The sequence below is a fragment of the Salarias fasciatus genome, chromosome 10 (assembly GCF_902148845.1).
Source record: "Salarias fasciatus chromosome 10, fSalaFa1.1, whole genome shotgun sequence".
Taxonomy (NCBI): domain Eukaryota; kingdom Metazoa; phylum Chordata; class Actinopteri; order Blenniiformes; family Blenniidae; genus Salarias; species Salarias fasciatus.
Window position 1 is genome coordinate 21,074,133 of NC_043754.1, and position 24,263 is coordinate 21,098,395.

Here is a 24,263-nt window from a genome sequence, read left to right on the forward strand (position 1 = left end):
GTTATGTGTTTTCCGATCAGTTTCGCCGAATTCCCGCTCTGCAGACATGCTAGCTTTGTTTGCATCATTAGCATTCCTCACTGAGAGTGCCGCGAGCTAACGGAACCCCGTGCCGCTCCGACTTTGATATTTTACAACTTTTAAGCAAATGTGTTTCATCTTCAGAGCTTCGAGCAGCTTTTTACCGTCAGGAGAATGTAGAACTTTGTACAATCAGATTCTTACCACATTATTAACATTATTATGAATATATATATATATATATATATTGTTGCTATGAATATTATTATTGTTATTATTCTGGATTTCTGGCGTTTGAGAGCTTTGTGATGTGAGATTGGACTTGCAGTGCTAGCGTAGACAACACGCTGTGGACCGCTAGCTTTCTTCCTTTGTTGGTACGATGTGATTTTAGTGTGCGACTGCCTGTTCAATGTGTTAGCCTCCGCGCTGCTAATGCTAAGCTGTCTGTGGTTTTTCTCTCGCCGAGACTCGAGGAGGCCGAAAACGCCCAGAGCACCACCCGTCGATACTTCAGGTCACGCATGTCGGAGACTGAAAGCAATAAGTGCAGTAAACCTTCATCGTCATGGTTTAAATTCCCGACAAAAGTTCTAAATTAATTATTGTTCATTTGAACACACTAGACTCCGCGTCATTCCGCTAATGGAACGTTCACTGATCAGAGGAGAACCGCTGTGAGCAGGAAGTCGTGTTTGACATTTCATTTGTTTTATTACTGAACCTTCATCCCTTTAGCCTCTGGTTCTTTTTTGGTTTTACGTGAATCTTCACCTGAAACATCTCACTCGATGCTACGTTACTTCTTTATGTCTTCTTCCTTTTTTTTTTTTTTTTCTTAGTCATGCTTGTTGTTGGCTTGATTTGGGAATCGAACGCATTTCAAAGTTGTGCTCTCATTCCCATTTCGGATAAATGTTAACATAAAAACACCTCTGCTGTCATCTTTACTCCCACCACTAGAGGGAGGCATACCTCTGGCCTGCTGGCTGATGGTCCTGCAGCTGTGGACACTGTGGTCCCACAGATGAAGGATGCTGCGGTTCCACAGGTTCTGGACGTTCTCGGCCTCCTCAGTCGGGACTCCCAGCGAATGTTTTCTACGACATACTTTTCCGACAGCTGAACGTATTTCTGCTGAAACGTCTCCTCTTTGGTGTTTTCTGCTTGAAAGTGAAGAATTGTGTATTGATCTGATGTTCAGTGGGCGTGGCTTCATTCTTACCTCGACCAATCCAAAGCAGCCACTTTTATTTCATCAGCGTGACGCAAACAGACAGACGGTGGGCACCATTAACCCACTAACAAGGAATTTCTTACAATTTTGTCAATTACCTTTTGAAGAAACCAAACTAGTAAAATTGTTCTCAAAAAATTGATATCACATTTCATTAATAAGAATTTATGGTAACACTAAAATATCAAATAGCTTTGTTGTTCTGTTGCTCTGTTTTTCAATACTTATTTATCTAAATACTTAATATCACTATTATGATTATTATTTTTGTTTATTAGAATTTTTACAATTTAAAATGTGACTTTTTACTGTGAAACCTTGAAATATTTAAATCAAATTCTAATAAATGTTGAACAAAAATTGGAATTTTTTTTAATTGTGTTAAGGTTTATCTGAATATGGATTATCACATTTGTCTCATATTACCTAAATGTTTCCGAACAATCAAAATTTTTAAAACTAGTTAGATTTACAGTAAAATAAAATATAAAAATGATAATTCTGTCATCATTTTGAAGATTTTTAATGTCTTTCTTAATATCTCTTACCTTTTTTAACTTCATAAAACGTATAGCCTATTTATCAAAATGAATGTCAAAGAAACATGAAACCACTGCAGTTAAAAAAGAATGTATTAAATTGTCTTTTATTTAAACACACTTTCTTTAAATTTTTATCAGATTTTTTTTTTTTTTTTTTGGGAACTTTAAACGTTCTGTTCAGACACTTTCCAAACAATTTTCAGAGGGGACTTAGATTATTATGGTCATTGTTTTCAAAGATTAACTAAAAAAAGGACTTTCCATACAAGTGACGTACAAATATATCTGAATTCACAGATGGAACTCGTCTCTGAGAGCTAAAAATCAAACGCTATGTTGTAAAACTGATGTTTTCTTGCACTTTCAAATCTAATGAAACTTGCAGTTTGTTTGTGAGTGACTGAATGTCCTCCTCCGGCCGTCTGTCTGTGGTCAGCTCATCGCTCTGCACACTCAGTAATCAGTAATCAGTAATCAGTAATGAGTAATCCTCCTCCTGTGATGATGATGTTGTGTATTGATGCTGCATGCTGCTTCGTTCCTGTGAGAGAGGCCGCACTCTACTTCTACTCTACTTTTACTTTACCACTCTACTCCTCCTCCTCTCCCTTCTTCTACTACTTCTTCTTCTTGATTGTGTTCCAGGTGTTTCTGTAAATAAACTCTGAGGTGGACAAACACTGCGCTCTGATTGTTTCATTCTCACACTTCAGACGTCAAATACTGCAATTCACTATGAAATTCAGAATGATTCAAAAAATCCAGAATTACATCAACAGCTTCTCAGTTCATATGACTCCTGTCAATAGTTCTATGAGGTTCATTACACTTTGTATTTGAAAGATTTGTCAATTATTTTTATCGAAGGTTTAGTTTGAATAATTTATTTGAGAAAAATACATGAATACTATAAAAAAATGAAATAATTTCAGTTTGTTTCAGGAAATAAAGTCACACCAGAACATGGATTAATTAAAATAGCTCGGTGTGTTTTGTTATTGCTAAGTCTACAGACTTTTTGGTTGATTTTCAACAATGGATAATCTGCAAAAAACACTTATTGCCTCCCTTTCCAAGCTATCATATTTTGCTTACAAACAGCAAATAAAATGATAGAATTTGGAAATATCAAGTTAATCTATTTAGAAAAAAATCCCATTCACAAAGTTGGTTCTTAAAAATCTCCCCAGTTCTTGAAGCTTTTAAGAATTATTCAATTTTATTGGAAAGTGCAGTAAAACACTGCAAGCTGGTAAATGCCCAAATTAAATAATAATAATAATAATAATAATAATAATAATAATAATAATAATAATAATAATAATAATAATAATAATAATGAATAAATAAACGCTGCTAAATCATAGTGTTGTAGTTTCAGGCTGTGGCCGCACGGGGGCAGTAAAGCACCGCCAGTTCAGAAGCCGTCATGAGTGTCCCGGATGTAGAGCTTCTTTCTTTCCTGTTTCTGCTCGCTGAAGAGACGTACACAGGTGAGCCCGCTCCGACACACAATCCGTTTAAAATCCCTCATTTGTGTGGCCATCCGCACTTCCATCATGTCTTTCTTCAATATTTGATCATGTCCGTGTCTTTCGGTGGGAGCAGTTTTATTCGGTTTGCTGAATTAAGTGAATTTGGGCCCGGTCCTCTCCCCGAGTCGGTGCTGATAGTTAGCATCGCCATGTTGGTTTTTTTTTCCTCCCCGCTGCCAATGTTGAGCCTCTCCGGTGAATGTTAGGGTCGTGGCTGCTCAGTGAGATTGGCTGGTGCTGTTTTAGATGCAGGTAAAATCACATTAGTAAAGATAGGCAACAGGAAGGAGTTGAAGTTGTCGCTGGAAGCTAACAGGCTAACCATGCTAACATGCAGGCTAGTTTGGGTTCATGTCTCTGGTCCACTGTCCGGGATTCTCACTGCACCGGGTGGATCTGGATCTGCACACTCACTCGTGTTTTTCTCCAGTCACTCGCTCTGTCTTCGGGCGTTCTGTGCAATATCACGTGGATCTGGATGGAGAGTTAGTAACCTGGGTAACGAGTAGTATCTGAGGGTGTGCTGGGTTTGGATAGGTGGTCCATGTTCAGGTGTGTGAGCTGGAGCTGAAGGATGGTGGTATCTGAATAGCTGACCAGTCTGAGGGGACATCAGTTACTGGTTCAATACCTGATGAAACCACCGGTCCGTTTAGAAACCTGCAGCTGGGACGTCTTCATAAGTGTTGCTGAACTGTTTGGTCAGTGTTGATTTTCCTTGATCAGTGTCTTGTGCTGCTGTTGACTGACAGGTTAGCAACTCTGCTGCAGCCATGATGGTCTGTAACAGTTCACATGATGAAAGCCTACAAAGTTTGTCTGGCAATTAATGCTTCTCAAAGGCAAGCAAATGCTTCAAATCAGAATTAAAATGAGTGTTTTTAAACAATTGACCCAGGGAAATTGTTAAAGGTAGCAATGAAGCTAATGAAATGGATTTACAGTGTACTTTCTTCGTATTGTATTTGGAGTCCCAAATCATCCACAAATACGACGTCTTGTCGGTGGACCCAACGGGTCACACCGTTATGGACAGCTTCACAACAGACTCAGTCTCTCATTCATTTGTATTGTTGTCATGGAAACATGATCAATTTTTAGGCTGCTTTTGCTTTGGAGAAAAGTTGCTCATTCATGAACTGGTCCAAGTAAAATTACCTCATCTCTACAAACTGATAAGAATCTCAAACTGTCAGCTTTTGAAGTTTTATCCAGTGAAATTGCTTGTGTGTTTTGAGAATTTCTTTTTTATTATTTGAGCTGTTCTTTACCTTCACACTAAAGAGTCCAGTGCTCGACTTTTAAACGCGTGATTTCAGCACCACCAAGGAAATCTGTATTAACATGTTGAATCAAAACCGAACTAATACAGTAATTCAGTTGTTCAGGTGTTGTGTGCTCGCAGTAAGAATAGTTTTTGACTGTTGGATTGTTTTTCACCTTTTTTTTTTTTTCTTTTTGACTCCCCACTGAATAAATTTTCAGATTGAGGGAAAGAAATGGTTGAGGCGTAAAAATGACAGAACCTTTGTTTTTGTGTGTGACAACACCCAAATCTGCCAACTGTCACAAACACCTCTGACTCCTACATCAGCTGTGGCGGGTGATGGTGCGTTCACTGTCCATGATGTCTGTCTGACACACTGAAGCATCGAGGAGCTGTTGGAAATTTGAGGATTTAATTTTCCTGCTGGATGTTTCGCATTGTGATGTTATTGTTGACCGTCCGCACTCTGGAGTTAACACTGATGTCTGCTCCTCAGACGATGGCTCCTCGTAAAGGGAAGGAGAAGAAGGAGGAGCAGGTGATCAGTTTGGGTCCCCAAGTGGCCGAAGGAGAGAACGTCTTCGGCGTCTGTCACATCTTCGCCTCCTTCAATGACACCTTCGTCCACGTCACCGACCTCTCCGGGAAGTACGTACCCCCGACACGCAGACCTCTGCTGCTCTGTGATTGGTTGCGCTGACCGCCGGTGTTTTGTTTCCAGGGAGACGATCTGCCGTGTGACCGGCGGGATGAAGGTGAAGGCCGACAGAGACGAGTCGTCTCCCTACGCCGCCATGTTGGCGGCTCAGGACGTCGCTCAGCGCTGCAAAGAGCTCGGTATCACCGCGCTGCACATCAAGCTGAGAGCCACCGGGGGGAACCGGTGAGTACACTTGAGTCTGAACTGACCCCCAGGCGCTCTCCATGACGCCGACTCACACACTCACATTCACACACTGCGTTTCAGGACCAAGACTCCAGGACCCGGAGCTCAGTCGGCTCTCAGAGCTCTGGCTCGATCCGGCATGAAGATTGGACGTATCGGTATGTAAACACACACACACACACACACCGTCCAGGGAGCTGTTGTCTCTTTTGATAAATGCGTGACAGGCTTTTCTTTGTGTGTGCAGAGGATGTCACTCCCATCCCGTCGGACTCGACCCGGAGGAAGGGTGGCCGTCGTGGTCGCCGTCTGTAAACTGTATGCAGAGTTTGTTCACAATAAAAAGATCCAAACCAGCCTTGGGCTCCCCTGATTCTTCTGAGGGACTCGAAGCAGAGTGTTTACTGAGGCTGGATGAGCAGAGTTACTGAATGTGGCGTCATTCTGACAGAGTAGTCTGAAGAAAGGACAAGTTGTCAAACTGTTTTGTAAAATATGTTTATTGTAACAAAAGAAAATGTAGGGGCTACTTGAAAATTAGAATATCCTGAAAAGGTGCATGCATTTCTGTAACTCAACTTTTAACGATGAAATGTACAAATACAGTCTATGTGAATCAACATATTTCAAGCTTTTATTTTGATTTTGCTGATTAGGACTTTGAACTTCAGAAAACCTCATTCAAAAACTCAGAATACTGCTTGAAATCAAAAGAATTTTATAATCAAACTAGAAATTGACACTCAGAGTGCATACCTCCGCCACAGCTTAAATCAGTCACCAACAACCAAAAGAACACTATAATCAAACATTGTGATCGGGGGTGTGATCGGAGCGGAGCGCTGCAGCGTGCGGTGACTGTCGCCCTTTCTCCCTGTGTGTGTGTTTATCTGAAAAGGAAAACCGAAAAGCAACGTAATTTATTTTAATTTGAAAATGGACCGGCTTGTCTCGTATTTTCCGTTTCAGACTGCCTTGTGTGGTGCGATCTGCTCTGTCCAGCTTTACAACTGGCAGTGCACGGCGCGCGGAGAAAATAGAGAGGAGCGGAGCGCCCGCGGTCCACGGCGCGAGCCGCTACGCACGCGGCGATCCCCCGCGTCTCCTGTATGACCCGTCAGATAGGTTAACAGGGGCGCCGATCTAATAGTCGGTGCGCAGCGCTTCCCACTTCTGCGTCGGAAGCAGCATGTCCTGTGTGAGCCAGGCGTTTGTCGCCCCCTGTCGGCGGGCCTGCCCAATTATGTGAAAGACTCCCTATCTCTCAATGATAAAGAATCCTTTAAAAAATTTCTGGATCCAGACAGTGATCTGGATTATCACCAAAATTTAATGGATTCTAAGTTAACCCAAGACCCTCCTTTCCACAAAGTTTCATTGCAATCCGTCCATTACTTTTTCCGTGATCTTGCTAACAAACCAACCAACCAACAAACTGACATGATTACATAACCTCCTGGCGGAGGTAAAAATGTCAGGGCTCTGATGGTAAAATCTTGCATCTGCACTTATTACGTGGTTGGGGTCTGTTTTGCAGGAATGACTGCTTCAGTCCAGCGTGGCATTGATGCTACCAGCTTGTGGCATGTCTCTGGTGTTCTGGAAGATCAATATGCTTCAATCACAGCCTTGAGCTCTTTATTTGGCCTCTCCCTGGTGAGCTTTCTCTTGGCAATGCTCCATAAATTTTCTATCGGGTTCAGATCAGGTAACTTTGTGGGCCAGAGTAATCTCTGTCAGGATTCTGAACTTTGGGCAGTGTAGGCAGTTGCAAGCAAACGTCCTGGTGGACGGCTGCATTTATGATGGACTTGATAAAGCACAGAGGACCAGGAGCAGCAGCTGACATGGATCCCAAGTCGTCACCGACTTGGGAAACAACACTGGACTCCATGCATCTTCTATTTTGCACCTCTCTGGTCTTCCTCCCGACTCTGGGACCTCTGTTGCTAAGTGAGAAGCAAAATTTGCTCTCATCATTCCTCTGACTTGCACACCATTTTCTTCCACACTTCTGCCTTCCACCTAACTGTCCATTAACGTGCTTTGAGACAGCACTCAATACACCCAGGTTCACTTCATGTGTCTTACCCACCTTCATCAGCAAACTTGCAACAAATAAATGCTTAAGATTCCTCACTTTGCATGTAAAAGTGATAAAATGTATTGGTTTCACCTTTTATATTGACTTGCCTGAGTAAAACAACTTTTACACAATATTCTAATTTTCCAAGCAGTTCCTGTAAAGCTCCTGTTCCCAGTCAACAGGTTTATCAAGTGTAGTCATTAATGACAAAGTTTGCAGTTTCTCTGCTTGGAGCTGACGGTTTTAGATTTGAGCTGCTTGATTAATTGAAGTACGAATCTCTGAACAAACGTAACTCCTCAGCTGGACAGAGTCGCCTCCAGATTGAGAATAATCCACTCCATGAAGATAAACCGGAGATCCTGCTGTGAAGAATGTGTCCTGCAGTTCCTCCTGTGAGCAGGAGGCGGCAGCTACACTTCAGTAATCTGATTACTTTATGATTTTAAAATGATTTAAGCAGACACGTTTTGTTTCAAGTAAAAAAAAAAAATTTAATGACCTTGTGACATCACACTTCTCCCATCATGCATCTGTGAAGCTTTTTGTTGGTTGTTAGCCAATCAGAGCGGAGGTGGGCGTGTCCTGTTGAAGCTTAACGAGTCACGTTTAAATTACAGACAAATAAAGGCAACTGGACCCACAATGCACTGCAGTGGCTGCTCCTCACTCCGAGGCCTCCTGTTTCTCCTCCTTCTGCTCCTCCTCATGCGTCTCCACATCCTGTTCCTCCTCCTGCTGCTCCTCCTCTTCTTGTTTCTCCTCCTGCTTCCCCTCGTCCTGTTTCTCCTCCTGCTCCTCCTCCTGTTCTTGTTTCTCCTCCTCTCCTGTGGCGGTGCTGCTCTCTCCGTCGTAGATGATGTCTTCGGGGTTTGGAGCTGGAGGACAGAACTCCTCGTCGGGGAGAATCTTGTGGAAAATAAACTCGGCCTACAAACAAAAGTTTTACTCTTTAGTGAACGGCGCACGAATGCAAAGTGTGTATGTGCGTGTCTCACCTGTTTGATGGTGCGTTCGTGTCCCAGGTCTCCGTCAGGACCGGAGCACACATACACGTTGGACGGGAGGTCGTGACCTTCGACCTCCACTCCTGAGCCGTCGGCCATGTTGAAGTAGAGACACCAGAGGACAGACGGACGCTCTCCTGTACACAGACCAGAGGGTGTTTCAGCTGGTGTGTGTGTGTGTGTGTGTGTGTGTGTGTGAGAGAGAGTGAACTGAGCTGAACAATGAGTCACTGTGAGGACCGACATGATGAAGATGTTACAGAAACACGGAGGGAGGCGACGCCTCCTTCATCACCCGAGACTCGCGGCTGCACCTCCATCATTAATCCTCACCTGACCTGAACCCTCCGTCTTCCTCCACCCGCTGCGACAATCCCTCCACAGCCAAACATCATCAGTACTTATCCCTATGCCTTACCCTGCTCAGGTGAGTCTGGAGTGTTGAACATCTTGGTTACTACGGGCGACAGGTCCTGGTGGGCGGAGCCAGACGCCTGACAGGTGAGATGGACCAGATCTGCGTGGCGACGGAGAACAACAGTGTGACGTCTCCATGGCGACGAGAAGCAGCAACATGTAAAACACCTGAGTTAATCTGAAACTGTGAAAGGGTCCAGTCAGCCCCGGAACATGAATAACTAATGAGTTATGAGAAGGAGGCGGGGTTTAATCCACTTCCTGACTGGATGGTCACAAACAGCTGTCGGTTATTTATAAGCTTTCGTTATAGATTCATCAGTTTATCTTCAAGGACGCTCCTGCTACTCCTCCTTCCTCCTCCTGGTGAACTCACATGTGCCAGGGATACACGTCATGGTGGACGGACACAACTCCACCATCTTCACCGCCGGAGAGCCGGCTTCTATTGGAGGAACCGTTACTATGGAAACCTGCAGAGATCAAGTCAAACACATAAGTTTGTGTTTAGAACTCACACACACACACACACAGATATACAAACACGCTTCAGGAACAAAGTGCCGATGACAGGAGTGTGTGTGTGTGTGTGTGTGTGTGTGTGTGTGTGTGTGTGTGTGTTGTAAATTCACCTGCTGATCTGAGTCACTGAGAAGGACTGATGAGTCCGTGATGAGGACAGCTCTGCTCAGCAACCTACACACACACACACAGTACATTTTGGTTGAGAGTGAACAGAAGTGTGAAGTAACTACAAACAGAATTTTTTTTCTGTTAGTTCAAACGTTTACTCCACCAAACAGAAGAACGTTTATGGTTCCATCAGATCAGTTTATCGTTCAGCTCAGACCCTCAGTCATACACATTAAAATATCACTGCAATGCTGCATTAACAATGTAATTATAAATGAGAAATATTTTACTACCGTAAATCCTCAGGGCTTTTATTTGTCTCAAGTGTAGCTGGCACCAGGCTTTTAATTGAAGGAGGCATGTATATGAGAGAGGCTTATATTTTAAAATTTTCAAAAAGTAGTGCAGTTTAGAGCTTGGGCATATATCAAATTAATTTGAATAATTAGATTGTATTTATCGAATCGATGTGAAAAAAATGAATCTCAACATAGAGTTTAATGTTTTCTGTCCCTCCGCCATTTTTACCAAATGCATGTAATACACACAGTCACCATACCAGGAGGACTGGCGCTGTAGCACAGACTACTGTCAGTACAGTGCCGTAGTGCTTCACAGAAAAAAAGAAAAGACAAAAAAAAAAACAACAAAAAAAACCACGGGCTTGTATTGGGAGGCGGCTTTTATGAGCTTTCTTCAAAGACGCACCCGTCATTAAAGGAGACGGGCTTTTAATGGAATACAGGTCATTATTAGAGGATTTACGGTATTTAATAAACTGTAACATGTACGTATATTTAATTTATCAATAAACTGCAGATGATAAACATTCATATATCTTACTTTATTTTTATAACATCAACATCTGAAGGAGAATTTTAATATATATAAGATTTTCTATGCCAAGTAAGCTGTGGTTGCTACGGCAAGTCTTCTCAGTCTGCGATTGGTGTGTTCTGACCTGGTGGGCGTGGCCACCTTCTTTCGGTCCGCCCCCACGAAGCCGTCCTCCACCACGAAGTGGCTGCAGCTGATTCGCTGTCCTCGGCTGTCAATCACAGCCTTACACCTGAAACACACAGAGGGAGGGGTCGAGTCGCTCGCCATGGAACCCAGAAACACCTGGAACCAGAATAATCCTCAAACCTTATCTAACCCAGAGAGGATCAACGACACTGCACACCTCTGTGTGTGTTTTCATTACAAAAGCAGGACAGCAAGTCAACAGTACTATAGCTTTGAGTATTATTAGTGTGTAATACCCCTCCCGTGCTCTGGGGGAGCAGTGGGTCTGTTTTTCTGTCAGACTCTTTGATTGCTGATTGCTGCTCCACCTGCTGGTTCTAAGTAGTACTACAAGGCTGATGGGATTTTGATTAGATCACAGTAGTTTCTTTTTTTTTTTTTTTTGCTTGAAATATCTTTTGTAATGAAGACTTCAAGGAATTATTCAGATTTTTTTTCCGCTTTTGTGAACAGTAAGTGTGTGTGTGTGCCCTGACAGTAATGTAGATGTGAGCGGCTAATCTTCAGTGGGGATGACGGATGCTCCTTCACGGGTCTGCACACAGTGAGGAGTCTCCAAATTCTATTACTGCGAATAATGATGCACGAACAGGCTCATCTATAACCTCTGACACACGCGCACACACACACACCTAAAATCACAGATTTTCTTAACATCTCTAAACTATCACTTTCACTGCGTGTGCGTGTGTGTGTGCGCGAGTGCGAGTGTATTTGTCAGAAAACTGACGAGGCAGAAAACAATGATGGAGAGACGGTGACAGTGGGGAGGGGAGAGGAGGAGGAGGAGGAGGTGAAGAGGACCAGAGGATAACTGATGAGCTCATTTCCTCCATAAATTGAATATTTCACCGATCATAAATTATCGTCCAATCACAGCTCGGGACAGAAAGGTCACGCATGCGGCGAGGTGCGTCTGGCTGCGGCGGCACCGTGTGTACCTTGGTTATTTCTGATGTGCACGGTTCACCCAGGGCGACACCGCCGGACGAGTTAGTTTCAGAAAACTGAAGTTTGACCTCTGTGTTTGGTTGGCCGTGCGGATGGAGGCAAGGCTGGCAGCATCCGTTACCATGGTGACAGGGACAAGTTGGAGGTGTTTACCTGTTGGTGTGGGAGTCCAGCAGCAGGCAGGAGACCGAGTGTCTCAGACAGTAGATCCCTCCAAACACTGCACACATCCTGAGGACACACACACATGCATAAATCACAGCTTCATGAACCACAACACACGTGAGGCGTTCAGGGACAGGGCTGAGTGTAGGTTATGTAGTGTCTGAGGTAGAGTAACTCAACCGCAGGCTTTTTTCTCACATCATTCAGTTTCAGCTGCATCAATAGAGTCCAGGACTAAACGTCCTGTAGATGTGAGTGAGTGTGTGAGACTGCGAGCTCTGACAGAACAAGATACCGCTGTGACCTTGAGGAGGAACCTTTGTGACCTCCGGGAGAACTTGTTACATGGAAACTTTCAGTGAATGAACGAGGTTTCGTTCCTCTCTGACAGCTCTGAGCTGTAATATCCGCCGAGGATCATCTCACATGCAAATGAGCGCCGCCCGGGGCGACTCCCTCTTCATTAGCATTCATGTCCTCAAGCTCTAATGAGACAGCAGCATCTCCATGACAACCGACTGATGCAGCTATGCAGGTTGAGACTGAGGACACCTGGAGGACAGACAGACTCTCACCTGCAGAAACACTGAGGAATCTCTCCGAGGCCATACAGAGGAAATAGGAATGGCGTGTTGCCATAGCGACCCAGGCAGCGCAGGAAGTGACGGGTGGAGGCCAGCCCCGCCTCAGTGGGTGTGTCTTCTGTTGCCATGGCGATGGAGTGAAGCAGGAAGTGCTGCAGGTTCTCGCCAAGGTTCTGATCCCTCAGGAACTCTAAATATGGCCGCTCCTTGTAGGCTGGAAGAAAGGAGACTTTGCTACCCACAATGCCCTGGGGCAGTGATGTCAGCAGGACAGGTGCCGGGTCTCACCTTGATGCTCCTCTGTGTCCTCCATGCAGGAGGTGAGGAAACGCATCAGCTTCCTCTTCTCGACCACAGACAGCTGACGACTCGCAAACACGTCGGCCCGGCTGCACGGCACCTGTAAACAAGTCAGTGCGCCTCAGTAAACAAATCAGCAAACACGCAGGTAAACACACACAGCTCAGCTCACCTGTTCCACGTTGCCATGGCGATATGTAAGTATCCTGGTGACATTTTTGAACTCTGCGTAGCGGCTGACATTCGATTGGATGAGCAGATCCACCAACGAGCCGCGAGAATACAGGAGCTGCAGGGGGGAGGAGCAAACAGGGTGATGTCATCGCTGTGTGAAATGATGTCACGGTGAGGAAAGAACACTGTGTTACCTTGGAGACCAAGTCAATGTTGAACCGACGTCCTTCCTTCACCAGCTGAGCGTAGCTGATCTTCTTCCTTGGCTCTGGCTGGCTGGGAGTGACTGAGGGGTGTGGCTGATCTTCCTCTGGCTCCGCCCCCTGTGTGTGATCTGTCTGTGATTGGACCAAATGTGAGGCATTTAAAGACTCAATGAGTTTCAGAGCGACTGGATTTGATGTTCGCCTCCTCACCTCGTCTGGTTCCTCTTTCTGTTCCTCCTCTAGTTTCTCCTGCTTTTCTTCCTCTTCTAGTTTCTCCTCCTGTTCTTCCTCTTCTAGTTTCTCCTCCTGTTTTTCCACCTCCTCTTCATCAGTTTTATTGTCTTTTGAATCAGAAGATGAAAAATCAGACAGAGAAAATGATGTCACACTAAACATGAAATTTTGCATCAGCATCATGAAGTGGGGTCAGCAGGTTCACCACACACCTGACTTCTCTTCTTCTGTGGTGTCTGCAGGGGGGGCCGCCTCCTCCTCTTCATCTTCCTCACTGAGAGGAAACAGGAAGTGAGTGAGACGTAAACAAACAAACTGTTGATGTGTGAACCGGAAACACACCTGGTGTAACAGAACACCTGCAGGTTGGCGATGAATCCGGAGTCTGACCCAGACAGGTAAATTAGCTCCTCCCCTTCCTGCAACAGGCTGGACCAATCCGGCGCCGCCTCCGGCAGAGACTCCTCCTACCGACAGAGGCAGAGTCAGTGACTGGAGCGTGGCACGCCGCACCTGCAGCAGGAGTCTGAGCTCACATGATGCTGCTGGATCCAGCTGAGCAGGCCGTTGAAGGTGAAGCTCGCCCAGGCTGCAGCGTAGTGACTCCTCCTGGAAACACACACAAAACACAACACAGTGTGCAATCAAAGTCTGAAACACACACAGCAATAATAACAATAATTAATAAAGACCCTCCTGAGGGTCTGAAGCCCTCCATGATATAATATTACAGATCAGACCTGTCGAGGTGAAGAACTCTTTGTCCCACTCTGGAGCATGCTGCAGCAACCACCGACTCAGCAAGACCTGCACACACACACACACACACACACACACACACACACACACACACACACACACACACACACACACACCAAGTTACGTCATCTGTCCCAGGTGTGATTTCTCCAGACCTGTTGCAGATTTGTTTGTTGTACTGAAGCTGTGTCTCAGATATGTTAGCTCTTTTCTAACTATGACAGCACTGTTCCAGATGTGCTAGCTCTGTTGTCACTCTGACAGCTGTTCCAAATGTGTTAGCTCTAGCATAACTTTGACAGCTCTGTTCCAGATGTATTAGCTCTATTGTAGCTCCGTTCCAGATGTGTTTGCTCTATTATCACTCTGACAGCTCAGTTCCAGATGTGCTAGCTCTATTGTAGCTCTTTTCTAGATGTGTTAGCTCTATTATCACTCTGACAGCTCTGTTTCAGATGTATTAGCTCTATTCCAGCTCAGTTCCAGATGTGCTAGCTCTGTGAGGTTTGTACACATCAGCTTGCAGCCAGTCGGTTAGCTGCTAGCCTTCCTCGTTATAGATGAACGTGCTGCTAGCCGTGGAGCTAACGCCCCACCCGTACCGCGGGCTCGGGTCGGTTTAAACCGGGACCCCGGGACGCGTTGAAGGCCAGCGGGGATCGGACACTCGGAGGCCGAGCCGACCCCGACAGGGACCCCCGGGGTTCACGTACCTGTACCCAGAATGACGACGTCAAATTCAGACGGGAGGTCCTCCGCGGCCATGTTGGTGCTGGAGACAACAAGCGGCACGTGACTCTGAGAGCCAATCGGAGAAGGCTTTTGATTCCGCTATTGCTCACGTGGGAAACAAGATTGATCTGTAAATCATTCACTGATTTCACTGCACTGATCACTTATCCCCGATGCTTCAAAGCAACACAACTCTACACATTTTACTGTCAGGAGTATTTCATCCCTGTATGATGTTTAAACTTCAAAGAAATCTGTATTCAAGAGATTTTTTAAAACGAATAATTAAAAAAAAAATCATTAAAAAAATGAAGCAAATAAAGTGACAGATTCTGTAAATATTAAAAAGAAAATGAAATCTGGCTGAATATGAAACAACGAGAGGAAAAGGAAAAGCTTCCTCGTGTTGGGATGAGGAAAAACGTCACAAGTGAAAGTGAAAGTGAAACTGATCAAACCAGAAAAAAGGACAAAGCGTTCCAACGGAGACACCCTCAGCTTCAACCACCAAACATCGTCACACATCCTGATTCCTGACAATGTCTGATATGCCAGGCATAAAGTGGGAAGACTTGCTCAGGCTGGGTAAGTCTGCTAAACACACACTGCTGCTCACACACTTGGAGTTTTTCATCGTGAGTCTGCAGCAGAACGTCGTCTGAGCTGACACTGAATCAGACTGCTGCTTCGGCTTGAGCTCAAATCCCAATCAAGAACTTACCCAAGAAAAAGAAATACCATCTGATCCTGGAAGTTTGCTCAAAGCTGAAATTTAAATGTCTTTACAATTGATGGTGATGACATTGATTGATGTCTTGTGGGCAGATTAGGAACGTTGTAGCGTGACTTCTGTGTTTGATGGTGCAGGAGGGGAAGAGGAAGAAGAGGAAGAAGAAGCGTGTCCGGAGATCCGGATTGTCCTCCTCGGGGATCTTGGGACTGGGAAGAGTGCTTCGGGAAACACCATCTTAGGAAGAGCAGCCTTCCACTCAGCATCATCTCCATCGGCGGTGACCTTGACGTGCCAGCGAGAGGCTGGGCACTTCCTCAGCCAGCAGCTGGTGGTGGTGGACACGCCCGGCGCGCTGGACCCCAGCAGCCAGGAGGCGGACCGCTGCGTCAGCTTGGCGGGACCCGGCCCCCATGTCTTCATGCTGGTCCTGGAGCCCCGGAGGTTCACAGAAGAAGACAAGAGGAAGGCGGAGTCCCTCCTGAGGGCCTTTGGAGAAGAAGCCTTTCATTACACCATGGTGCTGTTCACCCACGGAGACCAGCTGAGGGCCCGAGGAGTCTCCATCCAGACCTTCGTCAGCCAGAGCGCCGTGCTGCGTGGCTTCCTGCGTAAGTGTGGAGGAAGATTCCACGTCCTCAACAACATGAGCTTCTCTCGCGCTCAGGTCCGAAACCTGCTGAGGAAGATCCGCTGGATGATACAGAGCAACGGAGGAGCCTTCTCCATCAGCAGCATGCCAAGAGGGGGCCGAGCCGTCTCCACAGGCGATCCCGAAGAAGACCGAAGACGAGAGATACGAGTGATTCGAGTGAGACGAGAGGCACCGGTCTACAACATCCACCTGACCCGGAACATCCACATTCATAATCCGCCTCCGGAGAGACGAGGACGGAGTGCCGTGCCCTGGGCCGCCCTCGGAGGAGTTCTGGGAATGCAGTTTGGTCCTGCAGGAGTCGCGGCGGGATCTGTGATCGGAAACATGATCGGCCTGCTGGATGATAGACTTTAGTAAGAACAACAGTTTACAAGAATCAAGCCCCGATCGACTGACGTGAGATCCAGTTGGTAGTACGATCCCATCTGAGTGTGGACCACGATCATCCAACCTCCAGCCGACGTCCATCCATTTCAGCAGGAACGACGAGATCTATGACCGCTCTGTTCCAGATGTGTCAGCTCTGTTCCAGATGTATAAGCTCTGTATTAGATCTATGACCGCTCTGTTCCAGATGTGTAAGCTCTGTTCCAGATGTGTAAGCTCTGTATTAGATCTATGACCACCCTGTTCCAGATGTGTAAGCTCTGTTCCAGATGTGTAAGCTCTGTTCCAGATGTGTAAGCTCTGTTCCAGATGTGTTGGCTCTATGGACACACATTTCTACCTCTGTGTCATAATTCTTATCACTAATTCTTATCAGTAATTCTTATTAATTGAAGTGACTCATTTGCAAATGAATAAAACCTAAACATGAAACTACATCAGTGTTGTGGCAGTGCGTGAGCCCCGGTGTGTGTGTGTGTGTGTGATGAGTTCAGGTGTCTCCCGGTGACATTTAATCAGCTCTTTAAAGGTTAATTTGATTTTTTTTTTTTTTTTTTTTTTTTTTTAATTTGCCGGCCATCAGCTAAATGAAGCTTCTTCGCATTAAAATGTCGCCAGTTTGTCATGGAAGCTGGAAAATGAAGCTCCGGTCAGCAGCAGAGAGCGCTCAACGACCAAACACATAGACAAATCGAGAAGAGTGTCTCAAACAAGAAATGAAAATGAACACATTCAGCTGAAATGTACATGTCCAGTTCACCTGATTGATTTCTGCTCATCAGGACCAGAGGATGGACTCATAAACGTTTAATTCATCTCCTCGTCCAATAGTAGGCCTGTCCGTCTGTGGTCCAGACATCTGATTGGCTGAGAGAGAGAGAGAGAGAGAGAGAGAGAGAGAGAGAGAGAGAGAGAGAGAGAGAGAGGGAGGAGTAAAAGCTCAGCAGACATTGAAGAAAGAAGAAGTGACTTTTCTTCCTCGGACATGGCAGCCTCCCTCCCCCGGACCGGGCCCGGACCCGGGCCCCTCCTCCGGCCGGAGCCGCCGTGCAGCGCCCCTCCAGAGGCCCCCCTCCCGCAGGCGGAGTGCCGGATGGTGGAGGTCCGCGGGCGGCAGGTGGCGTCGTTCCGCTCGGGCGGCTCGGAGCTGCTGTGCCTGCCGCAGGTGTTCCAGCTGTTCCTGCAGCACCTGGTGGGGGGGCTGCACACCGTCTACACCAAGCTGAAGCGGCTGCGGCTCAGCCCGGTGGTCTGCACCGTGGAGCAGGTCCGCGTGCTGCGGGGCCTCGGGGCCATCCAGCCCGGGGTCAACCGCTGCAAGCTCATCAGCAGGGCCGACTTCGAGACGCTGTACCGGGACTGCACGAGCGCCAGGTGAGACCCGGGGCCGGGGCCGGGGCCGGGGCCGGGGCCGGGGCCGGGGCCGGGGGGAGACCCGAGACCACAGTAGAGCGGGGAGCGTAGAGGAGAGAGGAAGAAGGACAAAACCATTAGAACTGAAAAACAAAAATATATTTATCAAATTCAATTAAAAAAAAAATCTTCAATTATAAATTACATTGAACTTAACACTTATTTATTAAAAAAAACGTCAACAACAAAAAAATCCTCATTAAAATCATTTAAACAAAAAAACAAACAATTCAAGCAAAAGCATGTGAACTCTGACAATTTGAAGAACACACATTGAAGGAAAATATATAGGGAATATAAAGCATTCAATCAGAAAAAAAATTAAAATTAAAAATAAATAATGTGTAAAAATATTTTTAATTATTTGATATTCCGAAAGAAGAGCCAAAAAATCACGTAAATCTCACTGAAATACATTTAAGATCAAATCCTGAAGAATACATACATTTTTATGATGCTCAGGAGGTGGAATAATAACAAGTCAGAAATTATTATAATAGGTCAGAGAAGAGTCAGAAACACAAATCTTCTTAATCTGAAACTATAATTCAGAAAATTAAACAAATCTGAAGTAACAAAATATTATTTTACAATAAGAACAACTGAAAGACTGAATTCACGGTAGCAGAGCCTCTCCAAATGAACTATGATTTTTATTCACATTTTCTGTAACTTTTCTGGAGCCTCTTACTATGAGAAACCTGCTCTAAGAATGATTCTAAATTTAAATAAAGCTTGAAGTATTAATCTTAACATAAAGCTGTAAAAAAAAAAAAAACACCCTACGAAAGATTTATAGAGTGTGTGTTCTAGCGTGAAGGTTGACCACACACATCAGATTAGGTCATGATATGAGACTGATGACTGACTGACTGAGAGAGAGTGTGTGTGTGTGTGTGTGTGTGTGTGTGTGTGTGTGTGTGTGTGTGTGTGTGTGTGTGTGTGTGTGTGTGTGTGTGTGCGTGCGTGTGCGCGTGCGCGTGCGTGTGTCTGTACACAGACTTCATAAAACACCTCTTGTTTCAGTTTAATTAAAGGTGGAAACCTACACACACACACACACACACACACACACACACACTGTCCTGAGGAATTTAATTTACTGGGCGGGCTCTTTTGGATCAGTCAGTCAAACCGTGACCTCTGTGTGTGTGTGGGGGGGGGGGGGGGGGTTACCATGGCAACATGGGCTTTTGAACACATGTCGTCTGATCAGGATTGTTCTGTTTCTTTCTATTTATTTTCAAATCAAATTTGTATTTCGAGCCACTTCAGAATGACCACTGCAACCAAACGCTACACATAAATAGCAATTTCTTTATTTTATTTCGGAGTCATTTCTTTGTTCCAAAAGACGTTGATTTCTCAGCATTTATTTATGTACGGCTGACAGCTTGTAAGGCAGATTATGTGAGATAAGAGAAGAATGATCACAGATGTTCACAGATGAGGAGCACGTCTGTAAATACTGAAGTTTAACAACACTCAGAGTAAAGTGATGCATTCTGGGAAGCCTCCGTGGGACTGTTGGTTTGAGTGCTCCTTTGAAGCTTGAGAGCAGAATCAGGGATGTTACGTTCCCAATACTACGATGATCTGGTTTCTCTCTCTCCCTTAAAGTAGAAACTTCAACCTGTGCTGGTAAAGCTGGGACTGAGGTTACCTGGAGGCCCTGTGGGGGCTGAGCCTGGCTGAGTCTGCTGTTTCTCATGGAATCAGTCATTTAAAATAGGAGATTTTCTTTTTTTTTTTTCCAGAGGACTTTTTAAAAGTGATTGACTGGTAAGAAGAGGTCAAGAGCTGTGGCTCCCTGTTTCGGCTTCTGAACGAGGCAGTAGTGTTTCTACTGGAAGGCAGGACCGTCTCTCCTTCAGAGACTCCATGAGGTAGATTTTTTCTTTTTTTTGAAAAGGTCCCTAATCAGGATGAAGTGAAGAATGGCAACAATATGAGAGCGAGAGCTTTTGTGGTTCTAATAGAGGCTCAGAGCAATCTATAAACTGGCCGATGGAGAACTTTGCAGTGGAGTTTAATGTGTTTGATTCTATTGGAAATTCAAAGAGAAGCTCTATGTCACTGTTAGATCAATACTGTATTTGTTCCAACCATTGTCACCAATCACTGAAAATGATCACAAAAAAAGGTGGGAAGCTCTTTGGGCACCCATGTAAAAATGAGCTTGTCTTTATTTATTCCAGTTATATAATGAATCTCTCTCTCTAAGCGGTTGGTTTTGGTTGTTGTGGGCTGTTTCTTGGTGTGTGTAGGCCTGGTGATAGGCTTTTGGGTATGTTTTTGGTTTCATAGTGTGTGTTAGTGTGTTTTCCAGCAGTATGGAGTTCATGTTTAAAAAAGGTTTGTGAGCAGAAGAGGGCAGCTGAGAGTTCAGCGGTGATTAATGAAACCTTTGTTCATTTTCCTCCCTCTCACTGCTGTCAGAGACAACCTGTCTCTCTAACATTACCCCATTTATAAGTGATGACATTCTGGAGAGAGAGCCTTCAAGGCCCGGAAAACTAGTTTCTACCATTAAAACAGCTGCCTTCAGGTCTGCTTGGTCACATGGGACATGATCAAGAACAGAAGAGCAAAGACCTGAACCTGGAGTTCAGAGTCCGAGTGAGTCTCTAAATGTGATTCCATGTGACACCTGAAAATATGAACTGGGAAGGAGTGAAAAGAAAAATGAGCTTGAAAACACCTGATTCTGATTAAAATGATGATTCCAATATGAATTTATTTCTGAATCAAAAATCGTCATGTTACCATTAGCAGTGTGTGTGTGTGTGGCAGCTTCACTCAGTGTGTTCCTCTCTCCATCGCAGCTCTCGACCTGGTCGACCTCCAAAGCGCTCTCTGGGCGTGGCCAACATGACGGACGGCTCCAGGCTCCTCCCACACAGACTGCTAAGCCCCGCCCTGCTGTCTCAGACAGGTGCGTAAAACAAGGCGATTTATGAATAGAAATGAAGGATCAGTTTCAACAGCAGAAAGTGTTTTATTTTGGAAATCTCCTAATGTGACCCACTGCTTGAGGTGAGACTCCAATCTGTCAGTCAGTTTGACGTTGGCTAATTAGGCGCGCTAATTATATTTCTGACCAAAGAGTGACTCCACAGGAGAACTGAAACACTTGGTGTGATTAGTCTGAGCTGCCTGACAGACCGTGCTCAGGGTATAGGGTTAGGCACTTTGGACTTCCCACCTGTGCAGTGAACATTTGGTTTCATGATTTACCTGAGCAGCAGCCACCAGCTTGCTTCTCTGATTCTAAATAACTTTGGTCTTGTTTTTCTGAAAAGTCAATTGTAAATAACAGTAGTGGTGCTTTTTTTTTCTCGGCTCATTCTCTTCACTTTATAGATGCTTCTTGTAGGGAATATCATCAGGAAACACTCAATTAACAACCATTTTTATGCAGACGATACACAAATCTACTGATCTATGAAACCGGCCAACTGGTCAAACTAGAAGCCTGTCTTAAATCGAGTTTCTTTCCATCTCCTGCTGTTCATGTTGTTAATTTTTAGATGACTGTTATTGGTGTTGTATATAGATAAAATTGTGAATCCCTGAGAGCCCGCCATGTTCTCACCACGTTCCAGGGCGCTCGTTAACAGCTTTTCTGGTTCCAGGCTTCCTTGTTAGCAGCTTCCCTCATTACCTGTCATCAGTTAATTAGAGGAGCAATCAGAGCTCCAGCGGCTGCAGGGAGAGCCAAGTGGGCGAGAGACGGCAGCCATCACTGGAGACCGCCGACTTATCCATTAATTATCCAGAACACACCGCAGGACAAGCAGCACCTCCTCCTACACCTCCCTCCGGACCTCCTGAAGCAAAACAGAAGAGCCCCGCCCACATTCTTCAAGAGGCGGAACCTTTTTAATCAGGTCCTCCTGCTCCTCCTCAGGTCTGACCGCGGTGTCCGAAGCCCTGAAGCTGCAGAAGATCAGGATGATGATGAGTTTCCAGGGTGACCAGGAGAACCACGACACAGGTTTGATTCCTCACAGTCAGAAAGGCTCATAGGTCACTGACCCAGACGCTGACTCCTCCTACTCCTCCTGTGGTCCTCTCAGCAGGAGGGAGTGAAGCATCCTGGGAGAAGGAGCGTCTCCTTCCTTCTCACTCCTCTGCTGTAGCGCCCCCTGCTGGTTCGGCATCTCTACACCTCAACACTATGCATCAGCGCGGCTCTCTATTGGCTAACCGTGAGTTGAAGCTGTGCTCCGATTGGACAGCGTGTCACCGCTTTCCCAGCATCAGCCTGTAGCGCCATGCAGCTGCCTTTCTGTGTCCGCACCTCCTCAGGTCTGTCAGAACTTCCTTTTATGGTCCTGCCACACCCCATCCTTCCCATTGGCCTGCCTCCAGCCAGCGTTGCCATGGCGATGAACCAGATGACACAGCTCCGTGGTTTATCAAACATGGCCGCCGTGTCGCAGACAGAAGACAGCAGCAAGGTATCTAACAGGACTAAAAACAGTCAGTCAATCAGGCCGATGCCAGAAAAAGCAGCTCCACTGCTGATGCTAAACTCTGCTGCTAACATGTGTTTAGGCATCTCCTCCAGGAATCCCCTCCTACTCTCTGTCACTCAGTGAGGAGGAGCTCCGCCCCCAGGAGCTAACCAGCCAATCACCATCCAGAGAATCATCATCCCCCTCAGCATCACCTCCAATCCTGACAACACACACGCCAGAGCTGGGTCAGTGCACACACACACAAACACACGAGAATATTCCATATATTTTGTCTTTATCTTTTTGTTCCTGTCCCTCTGTTCCATGTTTGCGCTGTTCTCCCCTGTCCTGTTATACCTGTAGACGACGGCCTGTTGCCCCTCCCCCTTTTCAAACCGACCTATGAGAAGCTCGCACTCGCCGCTCCTCCGCTGTCCAACAGCCACACGCACAGCGCCTTTGCTCCGCTCCTATTGGCCGAGGGGCTGTCGTCCACAGAAACGCTGCTGACTAACATCCAGGTGAGAAAACTACCTGCGGCTGAGCAACATCAACCTCTGTCACCATGGCGACAGCCGCTAAGAGTGCGTGCATTTCAGGGTCTCCTGAAGGTGGCAGCAGAGAGCGCTCGCTGTCAGCACACACACAGCCAGCAGGAGAGGAAAGAGTTAAAACTGGAACTGGAGAGAGAGAGGGACGCCCGGCAGAACCTGCAGAGACACCTGAGCTCCCAGCTGCACGCCACAGGTGAGGGAGGTGGAGGCGGAGGGGGGGCTGATGGGAGGCAGGTGATGAGGTCACACATCACACGTGTGTCTCCTCCTCAGCGTCCATCCAGAAGAGGCTGAGGAAGGAGAAGAGGTTGAAGAGGAGGCTGCAGGAAGCGCTGGACTTTGAGTGGAGGAGGCGAGAGGAGGTGCAGCGAGCGTTGAAACACTGCGACACTCTGACAGGTGAGACAGAACTAATCTCCGGCCATGGTGGTCCAGAGATAATACACTGAGGGAACTATTTGGGGTGTCTTTCTCTTCAGGTGCAGTGAGTCCTGAAAGTCCACATGGGAACAAACAGGAAATCTGATAGTGATTCCTCGTAATTTTAATTATCCTGAAGAAAAAAGTTTTCTGAAGCAGAGAAGACATGAAAGACTCAAACTCACCACCAGCCACCTGCACTGGGTGGAGCCATGTTGGACTCCAGCTGCCTGCTCTCGTCAAACTTTGCTTTGAATCTGACTTCCTGTTTATGTTGTGATGTCATAGAGGTGACTATCCAATCAGAAACAAGTTCCTTTGATGACCTGTTAGAGCAAACTAATTCACAGCCTAAAAAGTTGTAGTTAGCATGTAGGGCCACTAGTGGGAGCTGTTGGTTGTTTCTGTAAGGAAAGCATAGAGAACAATATCAACATTAATAAAGGGGAGTATGGACAGATGACCAAGTTCGATTACTGTGGCGGTGACTCTCAACTCTAAATCTACCAAGTCCAGGAGCAGGACCACGAAGAGGACCAGGAGAATATGGACCAAGGGTCATGACACTCTGGAGGAAAACGTTACTGTCCATCTACTGAGCATGTGCAGAAGAACCATTTTTGCCAGGTGTTGTGCTCATGTGCAGTTGCAGCGCTTCTGTCGGTTTCCATGGAGACAGATTTGGAGTGTTTCAGTGAGTGTTTTCAGTAAGTGTTTCAGTGTGAGGTCACAAGTGGGCGGCGGCTTGTTTAACGAGCTCTTAACGAGGCAGCTCTCTTTTTATGTGAAGTGTACAGTTTATGAGTTTTGAGTGATTTCTACTGTGTTGATACTAAAGTGTTGGACACTACTGATCATCAGCTTTTGTTGCAACAG

The 24,263-nt window shown here is 45.8% G+C and overlaps 4 protein-coding genes across 4 annotated transcripts; 3 read left to right on the forward strand and 1 right to left on the reverse strand.

Annotated features, from left to right (window-relative positions):
• The first annotated feature begins 3,210 nt into the window (after positions 1 to 3,210).
• Positions 3,211 to 5,845, forward strand: rps14 (ribosomal protein S14). Its single transcript, XM_030100852.1, has 5 exons — positions 3,211 to 3,293; positions 5,099 to 5,250; positions 5,324 to 5,485; positions 5,570 to 5,646; positions 5,736 to 5,845. Exons 2-5 carry the CDS (start codon positions 5,102 to 5,104, stop codon positions 5,801 to 5,803), a joined length of 456 nt encoding a protein of 151 aa, XP_029956712.1. The 5' UTR covers positions 3,211 to 3,293; positions 5,099 to 5,101; the 3' UTR covers positions 5,804 to 5,845.
• Positions 5,846 to 8,048: 2,203 nt separating this feature from the next.
• Positions 8,049 to 14,827, reverse strand: chm (CHM Rab escort protein). Its single transcript, XM_030100855.1, has 16 exons — positions 14,744 to 14,827; positions 14,012 to 14,078; positions 13,808 to 13,880; positions 13,614 to 13,738; positions 13,484 to 13,545; positions 13,026 to 13,321; positions 12,830 to 12,946; positions 12,646 to 12,757; positions 12,349 to 12,571; positions 11,762 to 11,839; positions 10,593 to 10,700; positions 9,631 to 9,694; positions 9,375 to 9,471; positions 9,000 to 9,098; positions 8,573 to 8,718; positions 8,049 to 8,504 (listed from the first exon to the last, which is right to left on the reverse strand). Exons 1-16 carry the CDS (start codon positions 14,793 to 14,795, stop codon positions 8,241 to 8,243), a joined length of 1,983 nt encoding a protein of 660 aa, XP_029956715.1. The 5' UTR covers positions 14,796 to 14,827; the 3' UTR covers positions 8,049 to 8,240.
• A 395-nt stretch (positions 14,828 to 15,222) lies between these two features.
• Positions 15,223 to 16,949, forward strand: LOC115395345 (GTPase IMAP family member 9-like). Its single transcript, XM_030100849.1, has 2 exons — positions 15,223 to 15,347; positions 15,630 to 16,949. Exons 1-2 carry the CDS (start codon positions 15,302 to 15,304, stop codon positions 16,502 to 16,504), a joined length of 921 nt encoding a protein of 306 aa, XP_029956709.1. The 5' UTR covers positions 15,223 to 15,301; the 3' UTR covers positions 16,505 to 16,949.
• A 520-nt stretch (positions 16,950 to 17,469) lies between these two features.
• On the forward strand, positions 17,470 to 23,599 carry LOC115395757 (dachshund homolog 2-like). The gene is made up of 10 exons (XM_030101401.1): positions 17,470 to 17,911; positions 20,776 to 20,885; positions 21,861 to 21,947; positions 22,030 to 22,161; positions 22,262 to 22,413; positions 22,511 to 22,658; positions 22,777 to 22,934; positions 23,013 to 23,160; positions 23,241 to 23,366; positions 23,447 to 23,599. The coding sequence occupies exons 1-10, from the start codon at positions 17,523 to 17,525 to the stop codon at positions 23,491 to 23,493; spliced, it is 1,497 nt and encodes a 498-aa protein (XP_029957261.1). The 5' UTR covers positions 17,470 to 17,522; the 3' UTR covers positions 23,494 to 23,599.
• The last annotated feature ends 664 nt before the right edge of the window (positions 23,600 to 24,263 follow it).

Coding starts and splice junctions, on each gene's coding strand:
- LOC115395345 (XM_030100849.1), top strand. CDS start 15,302: ATGTCTGATATGCCAGGCATAAAGTGGGAAGACTTGCTCAGGCTGG. Junction 15,348..15,629: donor GGAAGACTTGCTCAGGCTGG/GTAAGTCTGCTA, acceptor TTGATGGTGCAG/GAGGGGAAGAGGAAGAAGAG.
- rps14 (XM_030100852.1), top strand. CDS start 5,102: ATGGCTCCTCGTAAAGGGAAGGAGAAGAAGGAGGAGCAGGTGATCAGT. Junction 5,251..5,323: donor GTCACCGACCTCTCCGGGAA/GTACGTACCCCC, acceptor TTTTGTTTCCAG/GGAGACGATCTGCCGTGTGA. Junction 5,647..5,735: donor CATGAAGATTGGACGTATCG/GTATGTAAACAC, acceptor TTGTGTGTGCAG/AGGATGTCACTCCCATCCCG.
- chm (XM_030100855.1), bottom strand. CDS start 14,795: ATGGCCGCGGAGGACCTCCCGTCTGAATTTGACGTCGTCATTCTGGGT. Junction 9,695..10,592: donor AAGGTGGCCACGCCCACCAG/GTCAGAACACAC, acceptor GTGTGTGTGTAG/GTTGCTGAGCAGAGCTGTCC. Junction 8,505..8,572: donor ACGAACGCACCATCAAACAG/GTGAGACACGCA, acceptor TTTTGTTTGTAG/GCCGAGTTTATTTTCCACAA.
- LOC115395757 (XM_030101401.1), top strand. CDS start 17,523: ATGGCAGCCTCCCTCCCCCGGACCGGGCCCGGACCCGGGCCCCTCCTC. Junction 21,948..22,029: donor CCAGGAGAACCACGACACAG/GTTTGATTCCTC, acceptor TGGTCCTCTCAG/CAGGAGGGAGTGAAGCATCC. Junction 22,162..22,261: donor CGGCTCTCTATTGGCTAACC/GTGAGTTGAAGC, acceptor GCACCTCCTCAG/GTCTGTCAGAACTTCCTTTT.